General features: G+C 38.7%; 1 protein-coding gene across 23 annotated transcripts in view; it reads right to left on the bottom strand.

Moving 5' to 3' along the window:
• The window catches only part of MEIS2 (Meis homeobox 2), a 209,578-nt gene that overhangs the window by 176,049 nt on the left and 16,631 nt on the right, over positions 1-16,898 (bottom strand). For all 23 annotated transcript variants that reach the window (XM_084984157.1, XM_084984311.1, XM_084983900.1 and 20 more), the window contains 1 exon segment: positions 16,771-16,885. In XM_084984157.1, coding sequence (XP_084840283.1) covers positions 16,771-16,885 — 115 coding nt within the window.

Raw genomic sequence — 16,898 nt, 5'->3', positions numbered from 1 at the left:
GCTGCGTTCACTCCATTCTGGCCTTCAGGTGGATAAGACAAATTAGAAAATGATAAAGAAAAAAAGGAGAGTGGGACAGCATTTGATGTTGCACCAACGCATAGGACACCGAAATTGATAATTTTGCTCACATTCTTCTCCCAGACTTTTAGCCCTTTCCTGAGTCTCCTTTTCCTATAAGCACCATCTCTGTGTGTCTATGTAAGAGGACAAGGAGCAGGGAAAAGAGAGAGGCTATTTATTCCGAGCCATTATTCTCATATTTTCAGAAGTCATATGATACTTTATCCTGAAATAGGAAATCAGAGCAAGGGATGTGGGCTTAAGATTCAAATTATGGACTCAAAACTAATAAAGAGTCAGTGATCATAAACATATTATTGTGGACCATGTTGTATCATATATGCCTGATCCACTACTTAAAAGTTTCAAATACATATCTCAATTAGTTCTCACAATATCTCTATATAGATGTGGTAATCTTCATTTACCTTAGGAAATTTAGGCTTGGAGAAGTTAAATAAGTCACCTAAAGTCAAACTAATCTAACTCCATGCTCTTAAAGTTACAAAGTTAAAAGCTTCTGAATTTCTCCATAGAGCACAGAAACACTTCCCTTCATTTGGTAGGAATTGGTGGAATCTCTCGCCGTGATGTTGTCCTTGCTTTCTTGTACTTCTAACTACCCAGCTCCACTTCAAAAATCCATCACAGATTAGGTGACTGGCCCCTCGACAGATTCAACAATTTTAGATGTGCTAACACTCCTAATAAGGAATAAATCCCTAAATCCATGCTAACACCATCTATTCAATTGCTACAAGTTATTAGCTATTAACCAATTGTCAGATGGAAATGATATGTTCAACCAATGTCTACTGATCACAAACTGTGTGCAGAGCACTTGGCTGGGGATGAGGGCGATGCAGAAAGCTGGTGTGTGGAGCCAGTAGTAGGTAAGCGACCCTCCCTAGTCAAGACTGATTTCTCAACTTTTGTTTTCCTTACCTCCTGCTATCCAGGGCACCATAAAAACTCAGCAAATGTTATCAGATAACATGCCTAAAGAGAGGCCAGTATGTTTAAGTAAGTTTTTAAAAAAAAAAAAAAACTACATCGGTGTAGATGAAAAATTTTAAATGTCACAGCTCCAATGATGACTATCTCTAGAGTGATGTTGTATGAGGCAAAAAGATGTCCATGAACTCAAAGCATTCACTGTCCTCCCACAAAGCAGCAAGTTTTGAGATCACTGACAACATTCCAAGGGAAGTTTCCGTGTTATTTCTGCCTTAAATGCCCAACTTAAGCAACATAGCAAAGGGCACAGGTTTTTGGGTTTTTTCCCCTCTAATTTTTAAAATATCTTACACTGCTTTTTGGTGTAGTTTTATTTCAGCTAGGATCTAATGTTTGTTTTCTTTTTTGCCAGCTGAAAGTAACTCATGTTTTATACTGGCAGCAAATGAGCAACTAGAAATTCCATTTAGAATAAGAACATGGAGAAAAGTCTCATCCATTAAGTGGCTGATAACTATGCTGAAATGTGCAGAAGCATCAAAATCTGGATGGAGAAAGAATAGTAAATCCGTGTTTCTACTGTCAGGTTTCAAAGTTGACTCTGATATTAAAGATCGTGGGTTCTCCAAATATGTCCATATTCCTATCTACAAAATAAGGAGGACATCCTTTAGAAATGTTGCAATTTTCTGAACTAATCGTGATAAGGAGTTCAAAATCTTATAGAAAAACTTCTTGCAAACAAAACAAAAGCAGGCTTTTTCTCACCATACTGCAGAGTGCCTTTAGGTGGACCACTAGCCTCTTCCTGCTCAAAGTTGGAAAAAGTGTACACAGCCTAATTCTCCCTCCTACAGTCAAAAGGGGGTGGCACATTTATGTGGGCAATCCTGCCATAATGCTCAGGAGTACAGTGTATGAATGAGAAGTCCTCTCTTGCACTTAGTGACCAAGAGGGACAGCAATTCAGGACTTCGTGAACGCTCCTGAAGGTGATGACTCCCAGCACCCTCCAACAATAAGGAAGAGTCAGGGAAAATTTTCTTGCCAACAGAGGCAACATGTTCCTGGGAGCAACCAGTTCTAATATCCTGCTAAACTGGAGATCCCAGAACAGCTACATGCAGGCAGACTGGGGGTTTGCAGGTCTATTTCCCAGAAATTTCCCTGGGTAGATGAACATCCAAGATCATGGCTCACACCTGAGGCAAATAGGGCTTAAGCCATCCACTCCCCAAAGGAGGGAAGATGGTTTTCCCTCCTTCAGCCCTATTCCTTCCTCTGTGGGTTTACTATCCAGCCTCCAACTCAGTGACCACTTTAAAAAGGAAAAAGAGTTTGCTTTTGAGGAAGGAAAGTACATCGTGTGCTATGTGACAAACTAAGTGTTAATAAGATTCATAACAGGATGCTGCCGGGATCCTCATTTATAAATTTTTGAGAGTGGAACCAAATGGGCCTGCATTGAATCAAACACTTAAGGGATATTTAGGAAACACTGTTTGATTAATACAACCCAGGATAACTACAAAGGTAGCTAGGTTAACAGAACATTCTGTGCAAGCAAGTCTAGTCTACAAGACTTCAGACCATAGAGGAAATTGCTTTTTACACTACTGGAAATTGATCCTGAGCCCATGCTGACCTACCTTTTAAATACAAGATGCAAGAAGACTCCCTAGGATATTAAACCCTATCTGAGAGTACTTCAATGAAAGAAGCAGTCGAGGACAGTGTTTTTCAGAGTGCGTTCTAAGAAAGATTAGTCCCCAGAGATAACTCAAAAAAGGTTTCAATGGTTAAGTGAGTCTAGGAAGCTTGTGTTTCTATTCCTTGCAGACTTAAAATGCACATTAGCAAATGAGAGGATCTGAACCTTCCTATACTAGAGAAAATCCTGCCCTTCTCCGACTTTAAATCTATTTAACCACAAAGTCATTTTTTAAAAAGTACTATCTATTTAAATATCCTTGGAGCCACAGCTTTCCAAATATTGAAGAAGATATATCTACTCCATCCTGTTGAGTCATTTCTAGTTGTTAATAATTATAACAACACTATGAAATTTACAGAACTGTGTCCTTGTATACATTCTGAGAATGAAGTTCCATACTTGGGACCTTTGTGAATCACAGGAATTTAAGTGCTTAAATTACTTTAGAGAGAATGCCAAAGTTTTTTTTTTTTTTTTTCTTTTTTTAACTATTTGAAATTTGCTTGTTCATTCAGAAGCATATCCAGTCTTTCAAACAGACAGTATTTCAGGCAAGCAAGCATATGGGTCTGCTATTTTGACCATGGAAGACATCGTGGAGAATTCATCATTGACATTCAAAAGGAAGGCGATTATGTCACTAACCCTATTCAAAAATCTTCAATAGGTCCCTATTACCTACCAAATCAAGCACAAACTCCCCAGCCTGCCATTCAATGTCCTTCACAATATGGACCCAAACCGCTTTTCAAAAAAAAATAAATAATTACTATTATTGAAGGCCTCCTAAGTTATCACAGCACAATGCAGAGAGAGGGCTGGGGGGCAAAGAGGAAAGATGCTTAAGACATGAAAAGTGTCCTCAAGAATCTTACAGTCAAATAGGATAATAAATAAATCATGTAACCAATTAGTACAACAGAGGGAGAAAGTGTCAGAAAAGAGAATCAGAAAAATATGCAACAGGACTTCAGAAGAAGGGAGTAACTTTCTACTAGAAGAGCCGGGGCTAGAGGCAGGGCTTAGGGCTGGACTCAGGGCAGGTAGGTGTTTCCCCAGCTGCATACCCCAATAACCTCACGTTTCTAGGGGTGAGTGCAGGACTGTACTTTTAGGTTCCTCATCATGACATCATTTGTATAGGGTCAGTTTTCAACTATTTTAAAAGTAACTTTTAAATTAAAAAAATTCCTAATGTCTTATTTATTATGAGCCAAGCATAAAATTATTGCCATTTTATTTATTTAAAAAATTTTTTTTGTCTTTTTACGGCCACACTTGCGGCATATGGAAGTTCCTAGGCTAGGGGTTGAATCAGAGCTGCAGCTGCTGCTGCCAGCCTATGCCACAACCACAGCAACACTGGATCCTTAACCCACAGAGCAAGGCCTGGGATCAAACGTGCATCCTCACAAACATTATGCTGGGATCTTAACATTCTGAGCCACAAGAGGAACTCTGAATTATCACCATTTTGGATAAATCACATGATTTAATCCCTACTTCCCCAAATCTGTTAGATGAGATGTTTATTACTCCCACTTTGCACATCTAAATGCCCAGGACAAGTGACAGATCTGAGGATCTACATGCAGGCAGGCTAGCACCAAAGGCTACCTCTTTAACTGCTATGCTACACTGCCCATAAGTACCTTATGACCATGAAAAAAATCATTATTTGCCCAACATGCATCATGCATTTCGACTTCAACATCTTAGCACCTGCAAATGGATTATTATTTCTTCTCTTCTCCACTGGTCCACAGATGTCTATACTTCAAAACTCAGGACAGGGAAAAAGAAAACTAACTAGGCTATGGTTATCTCCACCAAGGAAGAGGCCTGAATATTGTTCTGGATTGTGTTCTCTTCCCTTCCTCCTGCATGTAATCTGTCAGTCCTTTCCCTCCCCTCCCATCTCTAGAGCCACTGCCTTAATTCAGCCCTCACCTGCCTTCTGGACTATTAACCCTTATTTTCTGGTTAGTCTTGTTTCCTTCACAATCTTCTCCACATTCTAAAATAGTTTTTTTTTTTAATTAATCTCATCATAAACTCCTTTTGCTTATGTTTCTTCAATGGTAACCTCACATCCCAGAGCCAGGGGTTTCCCTTGGGCATAGATTAAAAATTCAGATTCCCAGAACCTCCCAGGGAGACCCTGATTCTGCATGTCAGTGGTCTGCCTCTGACTCTGCATGTACAAGCCCCTTAGGAGCTACTTATCTCCAGGAAAGTTTGGTAAACAGTGCTCTACAGGATTAGGTATAAGCTTCTTAGCGTGGTAAACAAGGATCGTCATGCAAGGCCCCTACTTGCCTCTCCAGCCACTCTTGTCACCCTGCACCCTCTCTCCCAAATACCACTATTAGTCAGGTTGTTGCACTGAACATACCATGTTACTTCACATATCCAGGCCTCTAGACTGGCTTTTCCATCTGCTCCCCATACACTCCCTACCTTGCTGATTTGTGAACACCTTCTGAAGGCCATCAAAATCTTTTAACGACTTCCCAATCTGGGGAGAGGCTTCCACAGATATTTCAGAGAGAATTAATCACTCCTCCTTCTGAAATACCTTCCCACTCATATGTTAGATGCAATATTAGAGGCATGTGCATTTCTCTGTTTACTTTTCTGCGTTACTTATTAAAGAATATAAAGAGGGGAGGTACCATATCTTAGGAGTGTTGTATCTCTAGCATCTAGGGTAAAGCTTCCCACCAATGACATAGGCCATAAACGTCGAATGAAGGGAATATCTGGGGGGGGGGCAGTTTCTACGTTAGTTACCAAGCTTGACTTTTTAAAAACCAATGTTTATTTAGGAGTTCCCTGGTGTCGCATCAAGGTTAAGGATCTGGCATTGTCACCTCAGCAGCTCTGGTTGCTGTTGTGACACAGGTTCCATCCCTGGCCTGGGAACTTCCACATGCCTTGGGCGTGGCCAAAAAGAAAAAAAAAAAAGTTTATTTAATCCTAGCAGTTACCCTCTGAGATAGCTATTATTCCCATTTTACAAGTGAAGAAACTAATATTCCAAAAGATTGTTGCTTAGAAGCAGCAGGGCAAGGGGGAGTGTTTAAAGCTTCTGCTTCCAAAGCTCCATCCTCAGTTACCCCCCACTTGCTCTGTGACATCAAGCCTTCTTTGACCCTTGCCTTGAATTGAGTATCCTTACAAGAGTTCCCTGCATGCTTGCCAAGGTCCCCCCCACCTCACAAGAGATAAATTACTGAAAGGAGGGACCCTTCTAATTTTTGTATTTTTATTCCCAGAGTGCCTTGTTCAATGAGTATCTTTGTGTATTGAATTTAAGCAACATACACTTGGAAAGCATCTTGAGAGACTGAGAACTTCCTGCCTCCAGACAGGTGTGGGTACCTACACATCAGCCCTGGTGTGTGACAATGTGTCATAAAAGGACACCCACAAGGTAGGTTCCACAGGCATCCAAAAATTCATGATTTATCAACTTTTCTTCATCATTCACATTTAGTATATAGAAATTGTAGAGCTTTTATTTTGGTAGATGGCATTTGTTATAAATGTTAGTTGGAAGAAGAAATATGAAATTTTACACTCCTAGTCAACTTGTATAAATCTCCAAACTTTAAAAAAAAAAAAAAAAAGAATGTTTGGGTTTGAGGCCACAGTAATGTCTTTAGCTGGCAGTGAGAGTTAAGGAAGTATTTGATTAAGCAAGTTTTCTATTGACTAAAGGGTAATAGCTACACTTTGTATGAATTATCAGTCTAAAAAAAATTAGAACACAGTAAAATATGCTTAACTGTTTAATTCTCCTGAAAATTATTTAGATTTTTGGAATTCATTTCAGGAGAATTTAGGGTCTCAGCTTCTGTAATCATTATCCTTTATTATTTATTTGTGATGTACAGAAATTTCAACATAGATTCTAATTGATTATATAATGGATAATGGAGAGGGTGCTCTGTGTTTACAAAATATACCTCACACTTAGCTGACTGAACAGTTTTCTGATATTAATGCACCATCTTCAATGTCCTACACCTGAATTGTGACATTCTACCACCCTCAGAAAATACACTCCCAGGCCTGATTATTTATTCTCCTGCCAAACCAGGGAGAAGAAAGTCTCTCCTCCTCATAAACAAAAGCAAGAAGCACAAACATTATCTCACTACATATTATAACTAGTCTGTAAAATCAAGAAGTAAAAAATACTTATCTTTGTAACACCCCCAATTTAAAACAACAAAACAAAAACCAAAAAACCTGTAGCCTGTCTCTATGTTAAAAGATAAAATACACTAATAAAAAAATTAGACCCATGAATATAAACATTAGATTCCTGGAGTTCGAATGTAAAAGATCATCTAATTCAGTCCTTTTTTTTTTTTTTCAGCTGTACCAGTAGCATGTGGAAATTTAGGGATCAAATCTGAGCCACAGCAATGACAATGCCAGATCCTTAACTTGCTGAGCTACCAGGGATCTCCCAGTCCTATTTTATTTTTTTATTTTTTACTTTCTTTATTTTCAGGGCCTGCAGCATATGGAAGTTTTTCCAGGCTAGGGGTCAAACTGGAGCTGCAGCTGCCAGCCTACACCATAGTCACAGCAACATGGGATCCAAGCCTCATCTGAGACCTAAGCTACAGCTTGTGACAAAACCAGATCCTTAACATACTGTGTGAGGCCAGGGATCAAATTCACATCCTTGTGGATACTAGTGGGGTTCTTAACCTGCTGAGCCACCAGGGAATTCCCAGTCCTATTTTATAGATGAGAAAAAGTCTGAAGAGATTAAGGAACTCATCCAAGGCCAGAGAGCTAATTAGAGCCAGCAGAGGACAGGGGGACAGGGAAATAAAGGAACTAACAGTTACTGGATCCAGGCACTGTTATGTGTTTAACACATGGGATCTCACATAATATAATCTCCAGGACAACCCTGAGGGCAAGTGGTTTTTCCCCACTTTGTAAAAGGAGCAACTGAGCCTAGCAGATGTTGAGTCAAACCGGGATTTGAACCCACATCTCTGTATCTCCTAGGTCCATGCCCTTTTCAGGGTGACCTAGACCTGAGAGCCTAGACCTCCTGACTCACAGCCCAAGACTCTAGACAGAAACTCAAGCAGACAAAAAAGGGCTCAAGGTAAGGTTCTTCTTACATCCCACAAAGTAAATTATACCTGCTCAAAAGCAAACTATGAAAAAACTGGAGGGCATATGTAGGAAATCAACAAAAGCATGTGCAGCCTAAAAATTCAAGAATTACTTCCAGACCCTTTACCTGTGTGTGAAGACCTATAGCTTCCCCCCAAGGTCAATGTCATCCTAAACAAGCAGTATAAGCAAAGCAGACCCTGAGTTCATCATGGGAAACTATTTGCCACATTAGGCAATTTCCCTTAGTACATTAGATCGGAAGACTTATGTCCATGCATTTACTTTTGTATAGATAACATAATGAAAAGAAATCCCATGTCCAAATTCTGACCATATGTATATAATTTAAGACCACATTAAAGAACAAATAAGACAAATGCCATTTTAAGTAGTATCTTAAAATACTACTAAAATGAGAACCTAAAATGTAAGACTCTACCCACAACCAAAATAATTCTAAGTTAGAGCTGGTAGTCCACTGACTTCTTTAAGGCAATGTTACATACAACAAAATTTTAGCAAAAGAAAATACTTTTTATTATCTCTGAAGGATGTAACAGGATTTTATCAAATGCATGGATAAGTTAAAAAAATAGTTCATTTATTTTTAGGCACAGACCACCATGGAGCCAATAAGCACAAAATTTTCATCAATTTGTCTACCTTAAAAGAAATGAAATCTGTGGATTTTGTTTACTGATTCAGAAGTGGACCTAATATTCCTAAATAGCTGAATAAGTGATAGTCTTTGCTTTGTAAAGGCAGGGAGAAAGATCAGGAGCCAAATAATTATAACACAGAATGTGAAAGATGCTATAATAAAGATAGAAGGTGCTCCTGGGGTGCAGAGAAGAGAATACCGACCTATGGCTTATCCCTGGGCAAATCAGGAAGGCTTCCTGGAGGAGGTAACGGCAGAATTAGATTTTCCTCAGTAAGAATTCCTTAGGCAGAGGAGGGCAAGGACACACTTCCTTTATTCCTCCCTCTATTATTTCCCTTTGCAAAACCTGGCTTTCCAGCAAGATGAGGGACCTTATTATTGAGGAGAAGGGATATCAAAGTGGTTTACTTTCATTTTAATCAGGCATTCTATTTTAGTGAAATCCCATAGTTGTTTTCCACCTGGTCATTAGAAAGAAAGTGAATAGCTCAAGACTATGGAGGGATAAATTTGCTAGATACAAATGGTTATATTATTGTTTCCTGTGACATCAAAATATTTCTAAAGGCTAGATTAAAAACAAATGTCAACACAGAAAGATGAATAAAAAGTTATTCTCCCATGACTCTACCCACCTCCCCCCAAAATAAGAATTTCAAGGAAATTTCTAAGGTAGAAATAAGAAAGAGAAAGAGGAGGAAAATAACATGGCGTAATTATAGACTATTCTTCCCAAGGAAAGATAAGACAATGAAGGGAAAAAATAGAACACGTGTATTACAACGTATAGCACCATAAGGCTGTGTTTGATGCTCTGGAGGGCTTCAACAAGTACTGTTCAGCCAAAAATCAATTGAAAAATCAGCATGATAACAGAGTATGAGTTGCCCTATAATAGCCTTAAGACCCCCAAGGCTATGCAAGTCCCTTTCATCTGCCACACTGCACTGACTCAAGGGGTCCCTCACTTCCCTCCCTGAGTGCTGTGCCTAGCTGTATTTCTAACCTACTGCTTTACCCTCCCTTAGAAAGGGGAGCTGACAGGACTGATGATGTTTTAAAGTGGCTCTAAAGAATTTTTTTCTTTCTGCCTTCATCTTTTTCTGGACATTTGCACTCAGATTCATCCTATAACATCTACTATTTCCACAGTCTTAAATGGTCAGGCATAATCTCGGAATAACCTAATTACAGCCTCATGTTTTGAATGCCTTAACTAACATACATGACACTGCCCCTTAATAAAATCAGGGTTCAGGCTTATGCAAATGTGACATGTAAGCAATTCACAGCATTGTTATAAATATACATATAGAGTTCATTCCAAGATTTCATCTCAATATTTCTTCAATCACTTCCTCACAATGTCTGGTTTGTTCAATTTATATTTCTACTTGGCATTTGGTGCAAACCCCCAAAGATAAGATACATCTGTCCCTTAGTCACAAATCTTGGCATTTTTACCTTAACTCAATCATGAAATGATTGGTTGAAAATTACCTTGCTTATTAGCAGGATTTCCTCATAATAAAACATTTTATTTCCAAACTTTTGAATGTGACAGGAGATGTACCAACTCAGCAGTGACATATTAAAGCTTAAGGAGGACATATAAACACCCTGATCCGTGTGAGGGAAGGAAAAGCTAATTGGAAGTCAGCTTCTCTGTGATTATCAGCTTGTTTATGGGGAGGGAGGTCTTCTCCGAACGGCACTGTAAATTCATCCCTGATTATGGCGTTAAAACCAGACCTCATTTCCACAAGCTCCCCGAAAGCCCCCACCCCATCCATTTTGTTTAGTTACAAAGGGTTGTGCACTGTTTTCAGAGAATGACAGTTTTTCAGGCTTTTCCTCCAGTTTCAAGAAAAATTAATCAGTTACACAAGCCAGTTGTCAGATTTCACTTCCCTCATGGCAGAAAGCACACATATTCATTGTCTGCTATAAGAATAAATTTTAGTAATTTTTTTCCCCATGTCAATATGAATATTAGACTGACCCAATTAATATGAAATGCTTCTATGCTGCTGGAACAGACAGTGCTACAGAAAGAGCCATTTGCACAACCTGTTCATGATTATGGGCCATAAGGACACAAAGATGGCACACACATTTGTGGACCATCTGAATTCTTATACGGGAAGGGGAGGGGGGTGGGGGAGCGGCATGACGTGAGCTCGACTGTCGTGGGTCATGTTTTTTAATCCAGAGTATTGGACATGTAACACAGCAACAAGAGCTGATCATTTTGTTTAATCACCTTTTGGATCTTTGCCAGATGGTCTCTATTGAGAGCGCTGCAAACAGAGAGAGATGAACTGCATCTAACACGCCACTAGAGCTTTCCCGTAAATGTCTGAGAACTGATTCCAACAAGAATTTAGTCTCAGCGCAGAAAGGGATACATTTAAAAACTATGTGCATTAACTATACTTTTCCCCATAGAATCCTCACTTGGCATGAATAATTTACCCACTCTTATGCTAATGGGATCATGAAAGTATCCCTCTGTCTTTAGTGCAGCTATTCTCAGCTTTCAGTAATTACCCCACCCAGTGAAAATAACATGGCTTCTGCATTGAACGGCCGACTAGTACCTGACAATTAGAAAGATCATGGCTGACAGTGGACTGGGCCAGAACCGGACGGAGAAGCCCTGGGAGCCCAAGAAAGAGTGTAGACTTCAAGTAAGGCATAGGGGGTGGAAAGTGGAGGAAAAGGGGTAAGAGGAAAATCTTCCATTGTCAAGCTTTCCTTTCTCTGACTTAACATCCAGATTCTACTTCAGCAGAAATATGTTCCTCTTTACATTATTAAGTGTCAAAGACATTCACGACAAGATGTGTCTTGAAGAAAAAAGACAACATCTAAGGGAAAGAACTAGAGTTATCTTTAAAGCACAACTGCATGAAGTATTTACTTGATCGGAATTTTTAAAAATCTAAAGAGTGGAAAATCCTCTGCATTTGTATTTTTGAAGGGGGAAAAAAAGATGGCCAAACTAAAAGAAAAAGAAAAAAGAAAAAAGACAAGAAAAACAAAAAAGAAAACTCTTTCTCGACCTCTGTCCACAAAACTCCATGTTAGGTAGTTCACTGTGTAAAAATTATCAGGCTAAAACATCTGGGAAAGAAAGCTATGAAACAGCAGGGAACGTGGCTGGTTTATTGTTTATCTTTTGTTTATGAGGCAGTATTCAAGTTTAATTACTACTCTAAATTAAACTCTAACTGGCATCAGGAGACATCCCCTTACATGACTAAGTTAAAAAAAAAAATCTAGAAATCCCAACTCTGAGTTTTTCAAGTAAGTTGATACATATAGGAAGAAATTACTCAAAATTAACAGCAATTATAGAAAAGCTTTTAAGCATTTATGGGCACCATTACATGCTCCTAGAGCATTTATTTATTAGAAGAGTTTCATTTTATTTCTAACAGTTGCTGTTCTAAAAAGTCCTACAAAAATCAACAGAAATTATTTGAATGTTTGCTGATGGTTAAAAGATAGTATTTTTGTTGCCTTTTGTGGAGAGCAAGAACAGAATGAAAATGCAGCATAAATATTCTATATACAACGGCCTCTTCTGTGGCGATGTTCAATTCTCAATTACATTCTCAGTGAATTTTTTGATACAATTAGGAAGACAGGAAGGAAAAGAAATGTCACTGTATTTATCATAACAGTAAGTGACCAGTTTTGGATGAACTTAGCTCTAGGAAAAATAAAAGTTAAAAGCAACTAGCAAAAGATTATGCCAGATGGCATCTGTCATATTGTATTTAGGGTTATTTTAAAGAGATTGCCGCCACTATGAAAACATTCCATTGACAGAGTTTTCCTAGACTGAATAAGAAATCCCAGTAGAACATATTCAGGACCCATCATAAGTGGGTTTGAGGGTTTCCCCCCACCTCCCTGAAATATATAACTGGAACATTTGGGTGGGAAAGAATACTATTACCTGCATTATATGCCTCAAAAGTATAATCCTCTGTTAGATTCCTGCTTACCTATAATCGCTTACATTAAATATACAGTGGGTATTTTTAGATTTTGACACCATGATTGCTAAAGAACTGTGTAATAAATAAATACATATCTAGCTATGGAATTCTAGACACACTGCCTGGATGATCAGTAGAGACATCAATGGAGGGGTTTGGTAGGTGGCAGAGTTGAGGGGAGCTGTGCAGCTTGTACAGCCCTGTGTCCCACACGATGAGAGAGAGAGAGAGAGAGAGATGCTCGAATGCTAATGTATTTAGGTTAAACTGGGTCTGGCAACAGTATGGTTAACGTGCGTGTGGTGTGCAGTGTGAGCTCAGCAGTTACTGGGCCAACTGTCTCGGTATTTCTGGGAATCCTGCCTATTCACAGTGCAGGGATTGTTCAATTGCTGCAAAATGTACAAAATGAATTTTACAAAAATGAATTGTAAGGAGGGCCCCATTACAACGATTTTACAGCAAAGATGTCAACATCAATTTTTCTTTCATGCCTAGCTAATGATTAAAACAGCATATTCCATTTGCCTAAGACAATTTATTTCGTATTGGCACATCAAAATATTGAAATACAAAGTTATCTCTACTCTCCCCTTTTTATTCATTGCTGCTGAACCCATACCATTGTTCAAACCAGGAAAAATAAAACAAACTTGGCACGAAATACTTAAAACAAAGGCTCATCAATATTCTCCAATTTGTCAACATCTCAATTACAGCACTGGAAAAAATGTAAATTTCATGTGCTCTAAACACTGAGGGGTCTATTCTCTTGCCAATTCACATGCGTAACTCCCATCAGCATTAATGGGAGTTACACAAACCCATCAATAATAATAATACTTTGTACGTATATTGTGCCTTTCATCTAAGGCTCTGAAAGTGCTCTGTGAACAAGGGGGCTGCTTCCTAGTCCTTACTCGGGGAAAAAAAAAAAAAAAAAAAAAAAACCACAGTGAAATACAAAGCAGCTTTTGACTCAGCAGGTACAGAATTAGGGACCCCCACGCCTTATTATCAAGCCCCCTTTTACTGATGGGAAGCCAGACACAAAGAGAGCCAGTTACTTCCTCAGAGTACCAGTCTGCACCCTAATTCTATCCCTGAAAAACCAGATTTTCTTCCTCTGTCCTAATGTAACTAACAAGATAAACTCCCTCCCTTTGGCTGCTTTGAGCAAAGAAATCAGAGTGAATGAAAGTCTGGTTTATATTTATGTAGTTTACTGCTAGGCATGTGCTGTGTGAAAGATACACTAAAGTCAGGTTTCACGTTTTATCAAGTTTGTTTCTTACAGTATTTTAAAAATTTGATTTTTCCCCTCCTTTTAGCTTGTTGCACAAACACTAAGGAGGAAAAGATGACCTTTCACCTGTGTAACTGTAGCTCTTTCCCTATCAAGTCATAAAATAATGAGATATTTTTCAGGTTCCAAAGTAAAGATTTGTATGAATCCTTTTAGTAAAAATGTTCACAAAATTATAAAGCAACATAAATGCATGTATTGTTTTATAGCATATGGCTATTAAAGTTTAATTTAAAATGTGTATGAAAACATTGTATTTAGTACAATTCATCCCTATTTTTTCTGTTTATCATAATTTGTTTTGAAACTGAATCATTTTACAGTTTTCCATATGCCTGTTGTGCTAATAAATTCTGAATAAGCAAGAAAACTCTTTTCTAAACTAAAAACTTGGTTTCCAATGAAACATTTAAATAGATTTAATACTAAGAACATACATTCCCTTCCCAGGTTTTCCATGATACGTCAACCCTGAGATTTAACCTGGGATAAGCATATGTGATTTCAGTCAATATCTCTGTTGACTTTGCCCTGAAGCAGATAATTAATCTTTCCTACAGAAAGCTACTGTGAGCAATTCGGTGGGACAAAATACCTTGGAAACATATTTAAAAGACGAATACGGGCATGAGAATGACAAAATACCTGCAAATGTGGCCGTCAGAATTTATAGAGTCTTTTAAAAACAAAACAAAACAGAAAACCCTTAAATTTGAGTTCTGGAGCCACCTATATGATAACAAGCCAGGTAGAAAATTCTCCATGCCAAGAGGGTCTCTATTTTCTAGGAATCATAACTTTTTTTTGTCCCTCATACTTTAACGCGGTAAAATGACTGACTTCCGAGAACTCAAACACATAAGCTACCATGTCCATTCTTTAATCCCGCAGAGATATGATTAAAGGAACAAAATCCTACAGGGATCAAATCCTTCAACATGGCATAAGTGGGTGCGGCTACCCACAACATAGACTTTTGTGCATATGGTTTTTACCCTGTGCATGGGTCTCTGAGCTTTTCTCATTCCTGATCGTAAACAAAAGCAAATACAACAAGCAGAGGAAACTAACCAAAATGATACAACTCTACACTCTGTCCGCTGCTGCAAACGTTCTGTGCTCCAAACCTCAGGGTCGTCTCTCTCTGCCTCCCCTTTCCCGGGTCCTCTCCTGCTCTCTCCCCAGCCATAACTCAGCCAACCCAACAGAACCAGTCAGTTTTAAATTTCAGTTGGGACCTTGGTGACCTGTTAATGAATCTACAGAGAGGAGAAAAACTCACAGTGTTGAGTTATGCCTGGTGTGGCTAGCTGACTTGGAGTCAGAAATGCTTGAAGCGTTAACGTAATTGCAAGAATGTGAAAAATGAAGCGCTGGGCTCCTGAGCAAAGTGAAAGGTCAAAGCGAGCCTCACACACAACAAGTCTTTGGGAGATAGGCTCATTAGACCATTAAGTCTGCTTCTCCTTTCCCCCTCTTTTGGACCTTGTGTAGCATGTTTGGTTTTTATTAATAGATACATTTCCCCCTTTGTGGCACAGTAATTTGGGGTGGTAGGGAGGTGGCATCATAGAAAGCCTTTCAGATTTAACCACACTGGCAAGTCCTTCTCTAAGACACAGAAACACAATTAAGCCACTGTGTCACAGATCCACTGAATTCATATACTTGTCATCTTCAAAATGCCTTACAGTTTAGTTTTCTTCTATACACTCTAATTGGTTGAATAAAAACAGTATAGAAAACCTGAATAGATACAGTTTACTTTGAGTCCTTCCGAGAGTTACCATCTGATGGCATTCATTTCTGGGTAGTTGCAACTTGCTTAGACCTAGACTGTAAGTTGGACCCATTCACAACCTAATGGCATCCTAGAAGGAAGGGTTTTCTAGACTCTTCTAGAATGCCAGGAATCCAAAATCCATGGCCAGAAACTTGGAGGAGTAAAACCATTCACCCTACATCAACCATCCTCTTTTAAATGGCATATATGCTACAGCTCAGGCTGTTAAACTGTCCTCCACTTGGAAGACTATCTAATGCTTAAATATTGTGGCCATAAACATAGTCATAATAGAGATGAAATAGACCTAGGAGATCAGACACCATCTAATGTAAAATATTAAAAAGCAACATCTGTACACTTTCCTGGCCCACATTCAATAATACATCTTCTTTTAAATTATCATTTTAGCTATAGAAGAGTCATCTCTACCAATATATAACTGCTTTCTGTGCAACAGGTGACTTTTAAATGGTAAAAATTTATTCTATATTACTCTAGGCTTCCTTGTCATCTGATGTTGATGTCCCCCTTGCCTTCTGATTATTCTAATTTTTAGGATTTGGGACAAAAGTCACCCTGTCAGCTGAATGGAAATGGGGACAAATGATCTAAGAATTTCAAAATTCATCTTTCCAAGGTACAATTCCATATAAAATTCCTGCATACATCGGAGCTAATGAGAACAAATTTTTGGAATGTATATGCCTTAGCGGCATCATTGCTTGATTGATTATAGAAAACCCTTAAAATATCCCATTTATAGTATCATTCAAACTACTACCTCATAGTGGCAAAGTAGATCTGTCATTCTATTTACTTACACGCAGAAGTAAAGTGTAGATAACCAAATTTGTAAAGGAATTGGCAGAACTAATCAATTGTTATTGTAAGGCCCGCTTAAAGATTAGACATCTCACTTTGGCTGTTTTTTGTTGTTGTTTGTTGTTAAGTAATGTAAATTAGGGAAAGGAAATACAGTCTCCTTAAAGATCAGCTGATTATACCCCTAACCTGCCACTTTCCTGTTTACAGGGAGGCATATGTACTAATATCAGAAAATGCTGAAGCTACTTTCGTCACGCCCCCTTTGCACAAGGAAAATGCTTGACCTTGTACCTTGCTCACTGCTGTTGTCTCCACTCTGGGATGCATGACCCCCACTGGAGGGCCCCGGGGTGCCTGCTGAGTGGGTGGAAGTTGCATCATCGTGGTCTCGCCAAGATGCAGGATTCTGATGTCAGGAG

This window comes from Sus scrofa, chromosome 1 (assembly GCF_054392235.1).
Source record: "Sus scrofa isolate SSC_HxYL_T2T_F1_AM1 chromosome 1, Sscrofa_HxYL_maternal_Yorkshire_Landrace_v2.0, whole genome shotgun sequence".
In the NCBI taxonomy this organism is placed as follows: domain Eukaryota; kingdom Metazoa; phylum Chordata; class Mammalia; order Artiodactyla; family Suidae; genus Sus; species Sus scrofa.
The sequence above is the reverse complement of the archived record's forward strand: the minus strand, read 5'-3'. Positions and strand labels throughout refer to the sequence as shown.